The sequence below is a fragment of the Protopterus annectens genome, chromosome 17.part0 (assembly GCF_019279795.1).
Source record: "Protopterus annectens isolate FY-2018-M chromosome 17.part0, PAN1.0, whole genome shotgun sequence".
In the NCBI taxonomy this organism is placed as follows: Eukaryota; Metazoa; Chordata; order Ceratodontiformes; family Protopteridae; genus Protopterus; species Protopterus annectens.
This window is the reverse complement of record NC_056751.1, coordinates 348,027,112-348,047,857: the sequence shown is the minus strand read 5'-3', so window position 1 is coordinate 348,047,857 and position 20,746 is coordinate 348,027,112. Positions and strand designations below refer to the sequence as shown.

General features: G+C 39.5%; 1 protein-coding gene across 2 annotated transcripts in view; it reads right to left on the bottom strand.

Moving 5' to 3' along the window:
* Positions 1-20,746, bottom strand: part of HPS5 (HPS5 biogenesis of lysosomal organelles complex 2 subunit 2) — a 1,422,788-nt gene that overhangs the window by 1,297,946 nt on the left and 104,096 nt on the right. For both annotated transcript variants that reach the window (XM_044059074.1, XM_044059075.1), the window contains exon 3: positions 5,117-5,227. In XM_044059074.1, the coding sequence (XP_043915009.1) occupies positions 5,117-5,227 (111 nt within the window). The remainder of the gene's footprint in view (positions 1-5,116; positions 5,228-20,746) is intronic.

Here is a 20,746-nt window from a genome sequence, read left to right as displayed (position 1 = left end):
TGCATAGTAATAAAAAGTCAAATGATAAAGTATATTGTCTCTCTTTATACAATACTCTTAGTGAAAAAAAATAAGTGAAGCATTGTTGGAAATTTTTGTTAAGGGACAGTGATTAGATTCAAATTGTACACTGTTATCCTTCTGTTTCATATCAACTTGGTGGGAACATAAAATATTTTGTAGTATCTAGTTTATTTGTCCTTCCAGATGATGTAGTTATTAGGAATCCTTCATCTTTGGGTACCTTTCCCCTATAATAACTGTGGTATTTGTGGTAATATAATATGCTTTTTTGAAAAATAAATGGTATACAATTTTGTCCACTGGGAAAATATTCTTATGCTACAGAGGGAACTACACCAAATACAAAATAATAAAATAATAAAAAGGTCCAGGCCACCAATGAAGGCAAAAAAACTTTTATATTAGCGGAGGGAACTATTTATGTCCTGAGGTGTCCCTGTGACCTATATTACATAGGACAAAGTAAGAAAAAATTTAGAACTTGATTACAAGAACACATTAGGGACATTAAAAAACAAACAGTGGAAAGTTCTATTGCTATGCATTTTAAGGATAAACACAATAGTATTTTTTTTTTATTGTAGGGCTGTATTCTTGAACAAGTTTGTGAGAGAGTTAGGGAAAATTGCCTTCTAAAAGAAAAAAACTTTTATATAAAGAATCTATTTTTATTTTAAAATGTAATACATTGCTGCATTTTATTTTAACCTCTGAGGTGAATTGGAAATAACTGTACAACTGATTAATTGTTTAATTGTTCTATATGATTGTTATATAAGGTGTTAGTATGTATTATTTGTTTTACTCCTTGAAGGCTGTTTGCCAAAGCACTAGAGTCTTTTACGTGCAGTAAATTGTGACATTTTTTACTCTCATTACTTCTTACTGTTTCCAAGAATTCCTCATACTTATATTTAAATACTCATTAACAGATTCACAATTATTTTTTCATTTAACAATTTCAAAACTTTACATAAATGTAATGATGCAGTATGTATTACTGGATTCAGCAAGCCTAATTCCTATCCTTCTCTGTTCATGTGTAAATGCATCTCTTAACCGGGTTTAATCTAGATCCCCTTACAAAAGGTAAATACTTGTATCAAGATGCCACACATATTCTAGGAGTCTTAACAACACTTAATAAATATGCTATCTTACCTATTAATACTGAGCTAATCAAGTTTACTTTTTTTATATAAGCCAAACTTTCCTTAATATTATATCCCATCCCTTTCTATTACCTTCTTTATCAAACTGTATCCCAAACTATCTCTAAAACATGTATGTCTTTCATGGAGAACTGTACACTTACTATTTTTATTATACCTCACATTCTTTTACTTTTCTCTTTATTTAAACTCATGCCTATTTCCTTTAAACACACAACCAAATAAATTACAACTTATCTCATCCATCCTCTGTTTTAGTAACTATAACAATATCTACTTATGACACAACTAAAATTTCTTCATCCATATGAATTATAAACTTTGCATTCAGTTTTTGATTCATTTCCCTGACTATAATATTCAAACCTGAAGCAAACAAATTACCGCTCATAGGACATCCTTGTCTTATACCATTCTTTTTTTTCTTTCGACTTTTCCCGGTAAGGGGTCACCACAGCGGATCACCTTGTCCCCTCATGATTGGCAGTGTAGTTTTACGGTGTCAGCGCCCAACCTTCCACAGAAGGCACACACTCACACCTAGGGCCAATTTAGATTGTCCAATAAACCTACAGCATGTCTTTGGGATGTGGGAGGAAACCTTGTCTTATACCATTACTCATGTCTATTTCTCTGCCTAAGCAACCATTTACAAAACTCTTACTTTCTATTGTTATATGCTGTCATAAACACTTGTTTAACTTTATTGCAAATATTGTACATGTATATTAGATCTCATAGCATATCACATTGTATCAAATGAAACACATTATTAATACTACCTACCATGAGTTTTATATCTTCTTTCCTGTTTGCAATATCATCCACTGTTTCTTTCAGTATCAACTATAGACATCCTTTTACTTTCATACCTTATACACTTTCCTCCATTATGCAATGCATCTTATTCTCAAATCTTTTCTGTATTATTTTCATAAACATCTTATACCTTATAGTCTGTGTTATTTAGCACTACTACTGGTCTCCAATTTTTTTTATTTCTTTTTCTTCTTTTTTTCCCATATAACATTTTAATATTCCACTACACAATTCTTTAGGATTTAAACCTTCGTTTAATGATTCATTAAATGCACATAAATAGTTTTTCTGCCATTCTTTTTGATTTTTATACAGTTCAAATCAGATTCCATCTGGACCATTTCTACATTTAACTGGTTATATTATATGAAATAGAAAAAAACTGTTTAATCATTATTTTTTTATTTTTTTAATTCTCTGTTAATTTGTTTGGAAAATGTTATTTCCCATATCCTTGCACTTTCTTTTTTTTTTCTTAGTAAACATTTCTTCCACATAGCTTACAACAGTTTCCATAATCTGTTGTTGATTGTTCTTTAAAATTACTTTTTATCTTTAAATTCTCTAATCACACCACTATACGCTTTCATTAACTTACTAAAATATGGTGATACCTCTTCCTTTTTTTTTGCTTATAAAAAGGATATCTTGTTTAACAGCTCTTTAATTTTATCTTGATTTCTCCTATAAATTTCTCTTTCATAATATTCTATATTATTATTCACTAAATTCTCTAAATTCTCCAGCACATCTCTATTAGTTTTAACATACTCCTGTTTTTCTTTAATTTTTTACAATGGCAAAAAAAATCTGTATATTCTCTTTTAAAAATGATCCACCATTCAGACCAACTATTGTAAAACTCTTTCATAATAATGTGATCCTTCCATAACTGAATAATTACTTTATTCCCTTTTTCATTCCATTTATTTTGATTTAATTCTTTTTATGCCATTTCCTATTTTATGTATTATTTACTATATTTCCATCCATATTGCTAAATGGTCTGAAAAAACTGTTATAATAGTTTTCAATTATACATATACCTTCTGACACTATAAACTAACCAATTTCAGATTTTAAATCACCCCTTCTATATGTCCATGGTTTTCTAATGCATACATCCAGTTTTCCATACGTCATTACTTCAACCATTTTTTACATCTTTTTCCTCTTTTCTTTTTATTCCCCCTTAAAATTACAATTAAAATCTCCACTAGTTATACCAAGCATGCTTATAACTATATAATCCAAAATCTTTTGAAATAAGTTCTCCCTTACTTTAAACATCACATAAGCATAAATAGCTACGAATCTATAAACTTTTTTTTTGCCATCTTAAATCTGCAATTGCTAATCATCCCATGTTTGCTAAAATAACATCAAGAATCTTTATCACTCTTCTGCATAATATTGCTCTTCCTGAACACTTTTTATTCCCCATGTTCCATATCATTTCCCCAGCCCATATTTTGTTTGTGTTTGCAGTCTTTCTTTATAGGCTTGGACACTCTAAACTGGCCATAGGTGTGAGTGTATGTGTGACCACACCAGGGCTAGCCAGCCAGTGGTGTAAACCTTGTCTCTAGATGATTGTCACTGCTGAAGTCACACCCCGACCCCATGTGCAAAAATGGGAAAAAGGGCTGTGGATGAATGGATGGATTTAGTGACCGCAACAACGGTTTCTGCACTGTTATGAACTGTAGCAGTCTGATGTTTACAACAGCACATGGTGAACAGGCTTCACTACTGGTAAACTGCTGCATTTTCATCTGCACTTCTATACATTTTCTATAGTTGGTTTAGCAAAGTGCAATCCTGTTGTTCTCATAATCAAAACAGAACTGTCTTATAAGATTACTACAGATTAATAATTGAACCAAGAAACACAAATACGATGGATAAAAATACATGATCACGGTATTGATTACACTGGGACAGGGACAGTCTCCTGACCACTGGCATCTCCTCTCTTGTGACCAAGCACAGCAGGACTGTGTATGTCTCAGCACAACCCAAACCCTGTACCTTGTGTCTTTGGGGTAAGCACTTTAATTACATGAAGCTCCTGGAGAGAAAAACAGCATACATCTTTAATATCTCTTATGTGGGTTCAAACCTATTTCTACTACGCAACAGGTGAAATAATTTTTTGCTGACTATAACATCAAAAAAGGCTGTTTTTTGCCATTTTAGTTAGCTTTAGGTTTAATGTTTTTATTTGATAACATTTAGAATGTTTTTATACCACAGCCTGCACTATTTTATTTAGGTAAGATCGCCTATATTCCAGTATTAATTTTCTTTCCTATTTCATACATCTGAGCATGCACAAGCTGTGACTAAGCATCACATTTGGGTTTAGTTTTAACTGAAAGGAGGTTGTGAAGAATACATAAATACAGAGACACAGTCAAATACAGGAAAAAACAGTACTCTATGACTTATGGCGCAAAACTAAGACTGAATTAGTATCTATACGTGAATTACAACTGTTGCACTGGATCTAAGAAACGTGGTAGAACCAAACTTTATAGATTTTTTTCTTGCAGCTGAAGAGGAGAACTGAAGTAATCAGAAAAGCACAGGCAGGTTAGAAAGCATTAATCTCCGCAAAGGTTTTGATGCCATCCTCAGCCTTTTTTGTCTTGTTGCTGCTGTGTATATTTCATGAGGAAATCTCACATACTATCAGGACAATAATACAGTATCAAAAATTGGTGTGTCAGGGCACTTTTACTTGTTCAGGCTTGCATCAGGGATGTCTCATTTTTAAACTGATAGAATTTTAGATACAAAATGGTAGCTTCAGTAAGCATCAGAGACTAGTGTTGTGTGAAAGTGATGAATGTTCTGCACATGACACTATTATGACTATTTTGGAATTCATAATTCACACAATTGTGTAATAAAATTTCATCACATACTATAGCACACACAAACCTTATTTGTTCTAACACATTCAAAATGCAAATACTATGAAAAGGTGCTGTAGAAAAGGATGTGTTGCACTCTTATGCCTTTACCTCATCCTTGTCTTAACTGCATTTCTACTCTGTTTTAAAAGCTTACAAATTGTTTTATCCATTCTATTTTACCTTATGTGTGAGAATGAGTCTCTGTTTCCAACCATCTTTCTGGATGAGATGAAGTCCTCCAGCAGAACTACCAAGTGCCAGCCACTTCCGAGAAACAGAAATGCAAGTACACTGAAAGCAAACAAAAAAGTATATTAAATGTCAAGTGAAACATGCTTAGTGCATTATAGGTTCACTGTGTCATTTTCTATTCACAATTAAATAAATGTGCAACACAGTACACTGCAAGATTACAGGTCATTAAATCCTGCAAGGACTTCTGTCTATTTTAGTTGAAACACTGTTCTAATACAAGTATGGTCTACATTTATATCATTCAAACTCCAATTTCTATTATGCTTTTGGAAATACAACTGATCTTCACTGCATCCTCCAGTGACTCTGCTTAACTCTAACATGATCAGAAACCAGCCAAACTCTTCTATGAGAAAGTAAGCTATTACCATGTGACAGACTTGAAACCTTGTGAGCATTTAGAAACCTTGTGAGCATTTAGAAAGTGTTGTGCAACTATATTATACAGCTTGATGAGAAAAGAACAGTTGTGCAAAATCTTACCATGACAGTAGATGTTCTTTCACTGTTGCAGTACTCATAACGTGGCATCTCCTGCCAAGGACAACCCAATGTCTGGCCAGCATACCAAAGCCTTCACATCCTTCCAGTATTGTAATTCAGGCATATACTCCCCGCACAGGCATACGGCATATAGATGATGTACATGCACTTTAAACTCACAACTGAAGTGCCCAAGGAGAACTAGAGTGACCCCAGGGAAAAGGAGGCCATGAACATCCAGAGAGAAAAAAGAAACAGAAGAGAAAGTCAAAGACCCCTCACAGCTCGCAAAGTGTTCCCAACAGAAGAAAGAGAAAAAACGGAGGCAGAAGGGAGGGACTGAATACTGCAACAGTGAAAAGCAGGACATCTACTGTCATGGTAGAGTTTTACACCACTGGACTAAATCCTTCATCACTGCTGCAGTATTCATAACATATGGCAGATTACCCAAACTGCTGAAGAGGAGGAGAAGAAGAAGGTACAGAGGAGACCTCCACAAATCCATGAAGGATAGCCCTGGCAAATCCCACCCTGGCTCTGGAAATGACATCCAACTTGTAATGTTTAGTAAAAGTGTGACTACAGGATCAAATGGCAGGTTCAAGGAAGGACCTAGTATCCAAACCCTTGGAAACAGCTCCAGAAAAAGCCACTGCCCTTGTAGGAGGAGCTCAAACTGAAGCAGAAAGCGGTTTTCCATAAAAATAACAAAAATAAATAGCCTTGGAAATCCCGAAGGAGATGGTTTGCTTACAAACTGCCAAACCTAATGTCCTGGCATGAAAATAAATAAAAAGCTGCTCAGATTTGTGGGTAGCTTTTGTCTTATCCAAATAGTACCCAAGCTGGCTGTGTAGATCCAAGGTGTAAAGAACCTTCTCACTAGCAAATTGCGGAGAAGGAAAAACAGAAGGAAGTCAGACAAACTGATTGACAAACAACTCATTGAACACCTTGGGCATAAAAGAAGGTTTAGTATGCAAAGGCACCCTTTCTCTATGAAAAATCAAAAAGGGAGGAATCGCCATCAGACCTTGAAGTTCAGAAACTTTCTTGGCTGAAGAAAGGGCAACCAGCAAAATTGTCTTCCATATGTAGTGTTGCAAAGAAGACAGCAAAGAAGACAACAAAGACGACAAAGGCACAGAAGGAAAAAATTAAGGTTCCCATGAGGGAGGAATAGGCTTACTTGGGGGCTTGATATGAAGGATGTCTTTAAAGAGTTGTCTGAACTCCAAAAAAGAGACCAAAAGTTGATTCAAGATCAGACAAGCAGAGAATGCTGACAAGTGAACTTTAACAGAATATGCTAGGTCAGTATGGAGCAGTTCACACAAGAAAGGAAACGACTAAAGGAATCACCACAGAGAAGTGGTGATGCCGGAGACACCAAACAGAAAATCTTTTCCATTTAGCCATATTAAACTTTCTTGTAGTGGGTTTCCTGCCCTCCTGCAGAATCCCAAGCACATTCTCTGAAAAGTAGTGTCTAAAAGGGATCAAAATCCTATTACTAAAAAGTGTCAAATGAAGACTAGACAAGTGAGGGTAAATAAGAGACCCCTTGTGTTGTGTGAGAAGAGCCATCAGGTGAAGTAACTTATGATGACTACCCCAGGCCAGGGGAAAGAAGGGGGAAACCATAGCTGCCTGGGCAAAAAGGGAGTCACCGGCATGATTCTTGGTGAGTCCTTCCTTATCTTGTGCAGGAATCTATGAAGTAGTCGGGGGGGGGGGGGTAAGCATATAGGAACATTCCCTTCCAAGAAAAGGACATGGGATCCACCTTTCAAGTCAGAGGGTTGGGACTCTGCAACCAAAGTGGGGAAGTTGCTTGTTCAGAGGGGAGGCAAAAAGATCCAAGTAAGGAATGTCTTACCGATGTACTATGTCCAGAAACACCTCTCTGTGAAGCATCCATTCGTGATGTTATGTCCTGGATCTGCTCCGTGAGTCTGCCACAAAATTATGTTCTGAAGGGATGTAGAACACCTGAAGAGTTACCTGATGGCAGATCAGGCCAGAAGGGTTAGTCTACAAAGAAAGTAAGATCCTGTGCTCCCCTATTTGTTGATGTACCACATGACTGGGGTGTTGTCCAACTGGAGCTCTTAAGCGGAAAGGTACCCTTTGAGAAGGCTTTGGATAACTTGAGAAAACCAACTGGCATATTATGCATGCCCACATGAAAATTTGAGATGGCCATTAACTGAAACATCACAGTGGAAAAATTAAGAGAATGAAAAAGAACTGCCAGAAAAAGTAAAAATTGCATCTAAGGGAGCAGAAAAAGTATCCAGACCTTTTACCCTTGCTCACATATTTTTGGGAGGAAGAATATAAACAACTCTTAGAAAGCTTGTGATCTCGAATCATCACTGGAATTGGGGGAACCACATGCTCAACCTGTGTGATTTGAGATTCAGGTAAAGCTAACCTAAAGTATGTGATATCAAGTCTGGAACATGATCCAGAACCCAAGTAGGGTGCAACAGATTAGACCACAGAAGGAAAACCATAGTCCCCTTCTGGCTAAGACAACTATGAAGATCGCAGTTGCTCTGCAATGCTTTCTATAGGAATTTTATTATCGGGGGGTATAGAAGAGGTGTACAAGAGAACTGAAAGCCAAGCATGGAGCAGAGTGTGTCATGACTGACACTCAAGTGGGATCAGTGCAAAGAAAATGCAACAGTTGGTATGGAGGGGGAATGCAAAGAGATCGCAGCAGGGCCATAACTACAGGCTAAACACTTGAGCAGCTATTGCCCGAGGAACTCATGAGCAAGTTATCAGCAAGGGTGTTGGATTTCCTCAGGATGAGCATGGCTATCAGAAAGCAGTGAGAAAACATTGTCCAATGCAATATCCTCATGACCTTTCCCCATGCTTATGCAGCAAACTACTGCAATGTTATCAGTCTGAATGGCTATCATACCCTTAGGTAGGAAGTCCTAGAAGGCTGCAGTGCTAGAGGGACTGCTATCATCTTCAAGACATTGATGTGAAGATGAACCTCTGATTGGTACCAGGTACCTTGGGCTGTCTTCCCCTCAAAATGCCTGCCCCATCCACAAAGGGAAGCACCCGTGGTAACTGTGGCCCAAGGCTGATGAAAAACAAAAGGATAACCAGCTTGAACCTGCTGCCAAGAAATGTGTTGATGACATATGTTGGCAAGTCAAATAGGAAGTTTCACTGAATAAGAAGAAATTGATCACTAGAACAACAAGGTCCACTGAAGAACCATCATGGAAAATCCAGCCAAAGGCATAAAACAGATAGCTGCAGCCATCAGGCAAAGGAGCTAAAGAACTAGGAAAACTGGCAGCCTGTGAGGAAGAGTAGAACCTGACTGGCTTAAATCCATAAATACAGACTTTTGGAGGGAAGAAACTTGACAATTAAGTTGATAGTATCCAAATTCCAGACCTTGCACCAGTTACAAGTTGGACTTGTACATCACTGTGATGCAAAAGTATAGGCACAACTGAGCAGATAGTCCCTGGCCTGGATTAGAGATGCCTTTGAGGTTGCTGTAATAAACCTTGTTCTCCAGCCAAGGAAAGACCTGGAATCCCTGCAGCCTGGGTAGACAAACAGACTGCTATGGCAAACAAAGTCTTCTCTTCTTGCTCACTTCTGGTCACAGTATCTTTTAATTTAGATCCAAGCAAAGTGGATTCTTCTAAGGGGTACTGAGAAATGATGCCTTGAAGCAGTCCGCAAAGTGGCATAAATGCATCCAGGCATGGCAGGGCATAGTAATGCCAGTAACAACTGCATGAGCTGTACTATCTGCAGCATTCAAAAGAAGCCTCAAGGAAACATTTAAAATAGATAAGATCACAGACAACTGAGCCTCAAGATTTCTGGGTCTCAAGAGTCTGTTCTGATGCCATCATCTTAGACATGTCTGAAATCCTATTTCTTTGAAGTCTAGTCTAGTCAGGTGGGCCAGACAGTTCAGTGTATGGAGGGCAAATGTGGTGGAAGCATATGCGTGCTTTTCAAAATGGTCCCGCACCAGTAAGATACTATTTGGGGGATGGACCATTACACTCCCCTCAGAGATATTCTTCTTGGTGGCTGATGTGACAACTACAGTATTCACTGCTGGACCCTTACTCCAAAATGGCCTATCCTTGGAGGAAACTAATACATTATCTGGTTTCAGGGGGATAGTAACTAAAGGAAGAAAATTCTGCTAAAATTTACTTATCTAACAGAGTTTGGAAGATCATGTCTGACATCTGAAGTAGCAAACTAGAGCTGAGGAGATTCATGGAGATCAGTGCATTATGGAAGAGGAGGCATAGTTTTGGAGCTGAAAAGTTTAAGCTGCCAGCTTTGGATCCAACTGGATTCAATAACACACAGGCTGAGGCAGATGGAAAGACATCAGATTAGTCATCTCCAAAAGGGTCCAAATAAATGGCGCTTGTTTTATTAATTTGGTAGTCTATTCCAGGCATCAGCGACTGGCTCGATTGAGAGCCAATCAGTACACGTTTCATTCCTACATAGGTTCATAAGTTCATACTAGGCCATCGGCCCTAGGGCATTTATAAGCCTAGCCAGAGTGAGTTTGGCTTTCGCCACCCATTTTAAATTAATTTTGCTATGCCCTTTTTCGAGGTTAGTATACTGTGCCTCTGTCTAACAGTGACACAGAAGTGATACCTGGGGTAAACCTACGATCTCCCATCCACTCATCAAGATTCCTCTTGAAGAGAGTCAATGAGGGACTCTGCCTAACCTTGACTGGGATTTTATTCCAGAGTGAAGGGAGCCTCTGGGTTATGAATCTGTCCCTCCAGCATGTCCCATTTATTTCAGTGCTGAGGTTCAAGTCTCTCGAGCGCGTGGCTCGATGGGATTTGGATTTTCTGAGGTGCAGCATGTCCATTAATTCCGGGTTGGACATGGCTTTATACGTCAGGCACAGATCGCCTCTGAGCAGGCGGTATGCCACTGAGTAGAGCTGGAGTTTCTTTAACCGGGCAGCATATGGCATCTGTTTGAGCCCTTTGATCTTCTTGGTGAGGTACTTTTGGGGTCTTTCCAGTTGCTGCAGGTGTCTGGTAAAGTACTTCCCAAAAGGGGCATTGTACTCAAATATGGGCCTGATGAGGGATGAGTAAAGAGGCACGATGACCTCCCTGATCTAGATGTGAATCCCTTCATGATTAGGTGGGCTATATAAAATGTTTTTCTAACCACTTTGGCCACGTGGTTGTCAAATGAGAGATTGCTATCAACTTGGGTCCCCAGGTCCCTAATTACTTCTTCTGTACTTAACGGATTACCACCTATGTGGTAATTTGTGGGCACTTTGTTTTTGGCAAAGGGATGACTATACACTTTTGGCGTTTAGCTTGAGGCCATGGCTCTGGCACCAGTTGTCTGTTTCTATGAGGCCCTTTTGGAGGATGCTTGTGTCGGCTGGAGAGTCGATTATGGCGCCCAGTTTGCAGTCATCTGCGAACTTGGTCAGCCACAGTCCTTCCGTGTTGGCCTGTACCTCCGAGAAATATATACTGAACAAGAGAGGTCCCAGGACTGAGCCTTGTGGGATGCCACTTGTAACTGGTTTGGAGTCTGACATGGCTCCAGCAATTCTGACCATGTGGGTTCTGTCCTTGAGCCAGTTTGCAACCCATCTAGTGACACAGGGGTTTATATTTAAGCTGGTGAGCTTATCTATAATGCCCGAGTGGGGTATTGTATCGAAGGCTTTTGCGAGGTCCAGGTAGGCTGTGTGGACCACCTTCCCCTCGTCAATGGCCTTGGTGACTGTTTCAAAGAAATCGACCAGGTTTAAGAGGCAGGATCTGCCCTTAAAGCAGAACTGGGTAGGATCCAGTGTCTGTAGGTCCCCAATATCTTTATTTATGAGGTCCATGATGATCCTTTCCATAGCTTTGCAGACCAAACTAGTCAGGCTTATGGGGCGATAGTTTCCAGGATCTGTTGAGGCACCACCTTTGTGGAGAGGGACCACTGTTGCTGTATGCCACTCTTTGGGTACATATCCTGTAGTAAGGCTGAGATTGAACAGTAGTTTTATGTTTGGGTTTAGCTCTTCTTGGAGTTCATGTAGGACGCAGCCCGGGACACAGTCTGGTCCCATTGATGCTGTGTTTTTTGCTTTGGAGAGGGCGGCTCTTACCTGAGCATCTGAGATGTCAGGGGGGCAGCACTCTGCTGGGATAGATATTTGCCCTTTTGGTGGGGAGGGGGGGGGCGTTTGCGCTGAACCTGTCAGCTAGGATGTTGGCAATGTCTGTGGGTTCGGTGTATTTTTTGTCATTCTGGACTAATTCTGAGCATATCTGGGAATTCCCACCCAGGTTCCTAACATAACTAAAGAAAGCCTTATGAATATCCTTAGTGTCCTGTGCAATTTTTCTCTCGAAGCTGGCCTTAGAAGATTTTATGAGTGCCCGTAGTTTTTTGCTAATACTGATCAGAGATGCCTTTCCCTTTTGGGGATTTTGCTCTATCATGTAGTAGCTTCCTCCTTCTATTGTATAGTTTGTTTATGGCTGGGGTCCACCAGACAGGACGTCTGTCTTTGGAGGATTGAGTCTTGGTTTTACTTGGGATTGCATGATCCATGCATTCCTGAAGGTGTTCATAGAATGTGTTTATAAAGGATTCTGCGGTCTGGGCCGTATTTTCCACAGGCCCGGGGGCTTTGAAGGATTCCACCTCGGTTTTGAGGAGTGTGAAATTTGCTTTAGAGAAGTTTTTCACTGTGGTTTTCTGGGCAGGGGGTGGGGTCGGGATGTGAATATCCAGTGAGATTAGTTTATGGTCTAATATTACCAGTGAGGGATACACTTCTGGTCTGGAGCATAGAGTCCCCATGTTGGTGATGATCAGGTCCAGTATGTTTTCCCCTCTTGTGGGAGTGGTAACAAGTTGTTCCATAGCATTTGAGTTTATAAATTCTAGGAACCTTTGGGCCAGGGTGTTGGAGCTAGAGTAATGCTCCCAGTCTATGTTTGGGTAGTTGAAGTCGCCCAATATAATGGTGTTTGGAGAGACCTTCATATTTTCCAGTGTTCTCAGGAAGGCCGAGTGGGGTTCCTGGGTTTGGGAGGGTGGTCTGTAGCAGGCTATAAACTGGAAGGCAGTTTTACCCAGTTAGTTGCACATGGATAGTCTCTGATGCTTCGTGCTGTGCCACCAACCTGGAGGTGTGGGTATCTTTGACGAATATTGATACCCCCCTCCTTTTGTGGTTCGGTCCAAGTTTTGGGGACGAAAAGCATGGTATGAGGTATAACCTGGTAGTGCTGGGGTGCTCTCGGGAGCCTTGAACCAGGTTTCTGTTACTGCACAGATATCGATGTTCTCCATGCTAAGGAGAGTTTCGAGTGCATGCATCTTGAGGTTTAGACTTCTGGCGTTGAGTAGCATTACTCTTAGTTTCTTATCCCTTGTGATACCTATGGAGGTGGGTTTGTCTTTTGAGCCTTGCCTAAAAAAGGCACTATGGGGGTAGCAAGAGCCTTTGCCAATATCCGAAAGCCCAGGGGTGACAGATGCAAGCCGTCCCTTGCGAAGCATCGTGGCTTGTCGAGCACGTCATCCCAGGCTGACAGGCATTGGATCCCCTTTGAATGACACCAATACTTAAGCCAATTGTTGAAATTGATCATCTTGTCTTCATATTGTGGCATCATTCTTGGTGAGGGTAAGATGCTACTCAAGGTCAGGGTCATACCGGCCTGGGCTACAAGCTCAGAGAGCTCCTCTATGTCTCTTTTCATGTAGTCCAGGGAGGTACGTCTCAGGTCATTCACACCAGCATGGACAATGACTAAGTCATATTTGTACTTGCCTTGGAGTGACCTGAGTGCTTGTGTTATGTGGCGGATCCTAGCACCCGACAGGCAGCTCACCGTGACCTTCTTGTTCAGCCTGGTGAGCGGGACGTCAGTGTGCCTGACGATAGAGTCACCTATTACAAGTGTATCAGGTGTGCTGTTTAGCCTTAAGGGCTGTGACTGTTCGGCACACTGGCTTTGTGAGCTGTGTTGCACGTGTTTTGTTTTGGGGTAGCGGCTGCTTGGGTGTCTGCTTTGGAGGTCTCTGCTGCTTAGGCAGATTTTTATTTAGAGCCTCCGAGTATGTTTTTGTGTGTTTATGTGTTTGGTTTGCTGTCGTGGTAGGTCTATGTGAGACTGGAATTGTAGTGAGTGTGGTTTCCTTCTTCTCCTGACAGGTTACGCCAGTACTGAGTTGAGAGAGCTTAGCCTCCAGTTTGGCTATATGGTTGCATCTCTCACATGTGTTGGAATTTGTTGGGAGGAGGAGAGGGTTGTCTGTGTACATGAGGCAGTTGTAACATTGCCTCAAGATTCCCAGATTCACCAGCTGGACCGGAGAGGAGATTGACAACTGACCTTTGGACATGCTAGAATAGTATTGGGAATTCCTTTATAATTGAAAAAAAGGGCCAATGGGGAACAAGGTACTCAAGGGGAGTTTGTGAGGGTGTAGTGCTTTCAATTTTTTAGTGCTGACTTAGTGAGCAAGTGCCAGGTAACTTAAATGCAATGTGTTACAGGTAACTTAAATGCAAAAACGACAAACAGTAACTTTCTTTCAAGTGAAACAAGGAAATAAGTACAGTAAGCAATGGAGATATCACTAGGGATCCACAGAAGCACTGAAAAGCCGTGTTTTAGGTGGAATTAGCGTTTCAGGGAAATAACAAGCAAACAAACAACAAGCATACAAACAAAGCTAGATTCAGCAGGCCCGGATCTAGTCTATGCTACAGCAAACAAGGTGTACCAATTTCAGTAAGAAGCAGTTCAAATATGCAGGCACTATAAGCCTTTAACCAGAAATTCCCAGCTCAGAAGGGCAGAGTCCAGCCTCTCCTCCCACAAGAGTGCAGACCACGAACCCTCTTAATGTAAAATAACTGGCCTGAAGCCCAAGTGCTTAAACCAGAATTAATACACTTTTAGAATAACAGACACTGAGCCCTCAATCAGCAGTTCCCAACTTAGACAGATGTAAGCTACCTGTTCTGCCACTACAGTGCAGACCACAAACCTTCTTAATGTAAAACAACTGGTCTGAAGCCCAAGTGCTTAAACTAAAAGGCTTAGAATGAGTTACACCACAACTGAGATGACGCAAAAGCAAAATAAAGTAGGAAGAAACACAAATACAGTAAAAGCAGATAAAAAAATGTTAAATGGAAAGAGAGAAAGGAAAGAGAGAAAGGAGTAGCAGAAACTAAGCTGATTGGCCTTCTCAAATGTTTTCCCTGTACTGGATAGATTGAGGTAATGACACTAGACTGGGAGGAGGGTCCCAGATCAAATTTACACTAGGGGTGGGCAACTGCAAAGCCACCAACTATAAAAACACTATACCAAAAGTGAATACTGAAAAGCAGCAGTGAGCCTTTAAATGAAAGTTTTAAACAGCTAAAGGAGCCTCTAGAAAAAAGAGTTTAACTGCAACAAGTTATCAGAAACAAACAACCCAACAGACGCTTAATAAAAGTGGACAATTTCCAGTTAATACCTCACACACAGTGAAACTAGCTAGAAAAATACACAGTACACAAAGTGCTATAAATAACAAAGAAATAAAGAACAAAATAAATAAACACCCTTTTTAATTTCTCCAAGTCTTTTGGGTTTCTAATACCATGATGGGAATGCACCCCATTCCTAAGTCAAAGTATGATTGAAGTTCATGAAATTAGTATTGTTTCACTCTTTGATGTCAGCCAAAAGTGCTCTTCGCAGCACCCGCAATGTGCCCAGTAAAGATTCCTTCTGCAGTTCGTATGGAGTTACATGTGTTGGTAGCGTATCTAAATAAGATTTTAGACTCTTTATAAGACCCACTGCTCCTACTACTATTGGAACTACTTGGGTACCTTTCTTCTACATTGCTCTTGCTTCTGCTTGCAGATCCTGATATTTTATAACTTTATGTCTCTCCATGTGCAGGACACTGTAGTCACTGGGTGTGGCGATTTCAATGATCAATGCTACTTTTGTCTTTTTTCCTGGACCACTATATCAGGTTTTCTAGCATCTATCTTTTGAATTGTTGGTAACAGATGATCCCATGTGATGTAGAACAAGTTTTCTCAAGAACACTTAATTGATTGGCCCCAATAATATATCAGGTTGCCCAATTATCAGTGCCAGATATGGCCTATCAGAACCGTACTTCACCTCTTTAGTCTAAGCCTCTCCACTGGTTACATTCCTGAAGTATGGAAACAGCCATTGCAATACCATTGCACAAGGGTAGCAAACCCACGGATCCTGGTAAGTACAGACCTATTAGTCTTACAAATGTAAAATTAGATTTCACTTAAATGTAGTTTGTTACAGTATACTCTTTGCATAGGACTAGAAATGCAGCTATATTAAAGAAGGCATATATAAGGAATGTTTTAGTACAAATTAATAGCCTTCAGTCCAGAATACTGACAAGTACAAAATGTGTTAATAGAATATGCAGTACATTAAGTACAAACAGGTTTTGGAACCAAGGTTAAAGAGGAGTATATGCACAAATTTACAGGGTTTTATTGGAGTGATACTTCAGATACATAAGTGAGTTAGTTCAGACTGATATGCCAAAGTCATTGCATTGCAGTCCTTAGTGGTTTGGTACAGACACATGAGGAGTGAGTGCAGAAATCAGGTCAAATATCCAGCATTCCAGAATATTAATTATATTACCCAGGAGGAAAAGAATAATTTTGAGTATAATGTGTGCAGAAGCTATGGACATTATAATTCAGTCTATTTCAGTTTATCAGCACCATTACTGGAGACCGTAAGATCTGATTCAGATATTGTTGACATCTACCTTCACTGTAGAAAATAAAGCAAACATTCTGAACTGAACTACAGTGTAGGCAGACTTTTATTCTGAAAGGTAGAAGATCTGGCACATAAAGAAGATACTGGCATCTGTTCAGGACAGTTCTGGGTAATTAACATTCATTCCAGTTTCTTCTAGTTATTTCCATTTCATTCCAATATTCTATAGTCCTATAAGTTCCAACAATGATGAATAACCATCAGTTGGGGGGAGGGGCAAATACAGTTTAAGTCCCAAAACCCCATAGCAATTTTGCAAATCTACAGTTTTCAGTCTCATGTATTTTAGAGAACAGCAGTGTTCCTACAAATCTACAGTAAAGTCTCAAAGAACTTCAGACTCTCCAAGATACCAATGTCAGTTAACAGCAACTTATCAGAAAACTTCATCATCTCCAAAGCAGATAACAAACTTTCAAGTTTTCAGTGTGACGTCGCAGAGCCAAGAGAATCCTTACAACAGGAAGTTTGAAAAAGCTGTGAGATGCCTGGCCACCTTCTCAACACAACTTCAACTTTCCTTATGTGAGCATTCATTTTTTTAATGCAATGCATTTTCTAGCTAAATCAGACAGTAAATCTTGGAAAAGTTTAAATAAGTCTGTAAATGTAAATTGTATAGATATGTCAAACAGTACTTCTACAGTAAAACCACCAGTAAATGTGTGTTTTAAAGTTAAAAATTGGGTAAAGCAATCTAAAAAACTGTGTTCCAGAAATGTTCATTTAAATTTCATTGTTATTAGTTCAGCAATGTTAAATCTTTCTAGACGCAAAAAGGTTAAAACACAAAAGCATACTGTAATAAGTCTGGTAATGGACACACTTCCTCATAAAACAATAGTATATTCAGCTACTAATGTCAGTATGGTTTTAGAGTTAAATGACATGTAAACCGTAACAAATTCTAGTTTACAGTCTTCAGAAATCCGTGTAAATGCTACAGCACATATAACTCAATACACAGTTAAGTCTCAGTATTGCAAATACAGACGTAAACACAGTCAGTGTACATCACATGCAGATTTCCGGACAAAACACAAAGCAAAGTTTTGCAATGTCTCAAGTTCATGTTAATACAAATACAGAAATTTGAGTTTGCTGTTTTTAGAAGCCAGTGCAAATACTGCACTAAGAGGGGAATAAAGAGTACAGATTTTGATCAGTTTGAAAATACACACCAGCATAAATGATGCACTATCAGGGCAAAATAAAGAAGAAATACATAATGTAGCTCAAGTCAGTGTTGTTACAAGATCTATAAAAAGGATTTTCAGCATATCTATAAAGGGTGTGGCAGTCAGAACTAAACCAGATGATGTATCTGTTATCATTTAAGGCAGAGAGAAATGACAAATGGTATATTTCATTGTTTACAAAAATGGAATTATGGAACAATGTACTGATTAATACAGACACATCCATTTCAGTGTCAAACAGACGTGCAATTATAACGCTGTTAGGATTTAAAGGGTCAAAGGTTACAGCAGTGAGCAGTTCCGACTGATAGTACTTTACTAGGTATGGGCACATTGTCAAAGGTTACAGCAGTGAGCAGTTCCGACTGATAGTACCTTACTAGGTATGGGCACATTGTCAGAGTTGCAAGTTGTTTTACACTTGAGTAACAAGATTTTATGGAGAAATCAAAATGCTACAGAATGTACAGTAGTGCAAACAGATACTTGTAAGAAATTGTTTGCAGTGGTTTTTAGAGATATTAACAAATTGTTTACTACAGAAATATGCAGCTTCATGGGGTACAGACAAAATAAATTCTGGTTCAGCTGCCTTAACTAAAGTGCAAGCACAGAAGTTAACATATTTTCAGAAACAATATCTTACTCTCCGGAAAGCAAAGACAGACTGGAACGGAAATTTCAATTAATGTTTATGGCTAGTAAGGAAAAAAGGTAACAGTTTCAGACTAGTACTAGATTTAAAATTGGTATACGTATTTACAGCTCTGGAAGCACAAGCTGCGTATGGTATATCAGAAATGATAGCAAAATTATATTCTCAGAATAAATGGTTTACATTTACAGATCTGGCAAATTAATTTTTGTGTTATTGTTTTGTTTTAGCAGACATTAAGACCTTTGAATTACGATAATAAAGTGTTGCAAGTATCTTGATACAGATACAGAACAGCATTTACAGATATTAATATTTTTTCTAGTTTTACAGAAAGCGGAATTTAAAGCTGGAGCTACACATTTAATGAAAAAGCTGTTGTACGTAAAAGGTGGGAATAAATTTCACAGGAATATGATCCTTTCTATAATTTCGTTAAACACTAATGGTCTCAAAGATAAATGCAAAAAGGAGTAGTAGTAGTAGTAAACTATATTAAAAATGTATAATAGCTATGCTACATGAAACACACTTGGAAAGAACTGAACATTTGAACTTGTGGATTATAACCTCTTATGGGATGGTATAAATACTTTTCACTGCACTCCCACCCCCCCCCCCCCACCCATCCACAGTTGAATTGGCAACTATGCAGAGTACTACACCAGTGCTTTATACAAACACCTGTATAACTGCATTGACTCTGTGTACCTGATAGGACCAAAACAGGCTCCTCAAGGAAGAGCAAACCTGCCTGGTGGACAACTGCCACTAACAGGCTTTACAATAAGAGGAAACAATTGCTGTCTAAGAGTAAGAGGGAGTGAGCCCTAAACTGGAAACACTCCCTCTTTAGCTTAAACAAGCAAATAAGACTTCTTGTGAAGTCCTCCAAAGCAAACTACAAATCCAGATTAGCTTCCTCAACTAAGGACAACCATAAGGTATTCTTTAGTTACATCTGTAACCTAAAAAGAAAGAAAGAAAGGCCCATATTTTGCTGAACTGGTAGTTAACGATACCACATATACTGAGCCTGTGGAAATAGCTAAATAGTTGGCCAACAGGTTCTGTGAGAACTTCATTAGCCTGTCCCTGCCACAAGTATCCCATGACATCACTAACACCTGTCCACTACCTTTCATCTCTAAAGAGCAAGTCATAAAAGCTCTCTCTAAGGCCAAAAACACAGCATCTACAGGACCTGATAACATCCCAGGCTGTGTTCTACATAGGTTCAAACAAAAATTAGCAACACCACTGGGTACTCTTTTCAATCATAGTCTAAGCACCGGCTTTGTCAAAGCTGAATGGAAAATGACTACCATTATTCCCTTGCACAAAGGTGGTGCTTCCACTGACCCCAGGAGCTATGGACCTATTAGCCTGACTAGTCTCATCAGCAAGGCCATGGAGTGAATCATCATGGACCTTATTAACACAGACATAGGTAATCTCCAGTCACTTGACCCGACTCAGTTTGGACTTTCCAGAGGGAGACTGTGGCAGTTAAACTTAGTGGACTTCTTTAAGACAGTCACCAAGCCCCTGGACAAAGGGAAATCTTTGCATACAGCCTACCTAGACTTAGCCATGGCATGTGACACTATCCCTCACTCAGGCATCATTGACAAACTCACCGAGCTAGGTTATCAACCCTTGTATCATTAGATGGGTTGCTAACTGGCTCACTGACAGAACACATATAGTCAAAATAGGGGAATCTGCTTCCAACAGCAGACCTGTAACCAGTGGTGTTTGTGACGATCTTCCACTGGACCAGTAATGAAGGAGCCTCAATCCTCACCAATGGCACCAGTGAGAGATGTTCACCGGAAGGATGACGAGTACACAAACAGTATTTTCAGATGCAGCTCTCTGCATCAAGTGCAATTTCCCTTAACAGCACAGAGTCAATCTGGGGATAGTTTCCCCCTCTTTCGCCAGATCCCCAATAAGACTCCCCACTGCCACAGCTATAGAGTTGAGATCTTAGCTGAGTGACCAAGCCAAGACCTCCAGCAACCTCTCTGTCCAACCAGTGCTTAGTGTCCCTGCCCAAGTAGCTGATACACACACATGCACATACACATACCTGGGAAAGGCTGGTACAGGTTTACTAGCTATGCCCCCTTCTGCCCAGACTATAAGGTAGTTACCACTGCCACCAGTCAACTCCTTATCAGCTAATATAATGCCCTTAACAATGGGTGTCCAATCTTACTGTGCAATATTAATATTAACACAAATGGTAGTTTGATCAAGAAAAAGGCTATTATGAGTGGCCCACACAGTGTCACCAAATAAATATGCAAGTACTCTCAAAACTTAA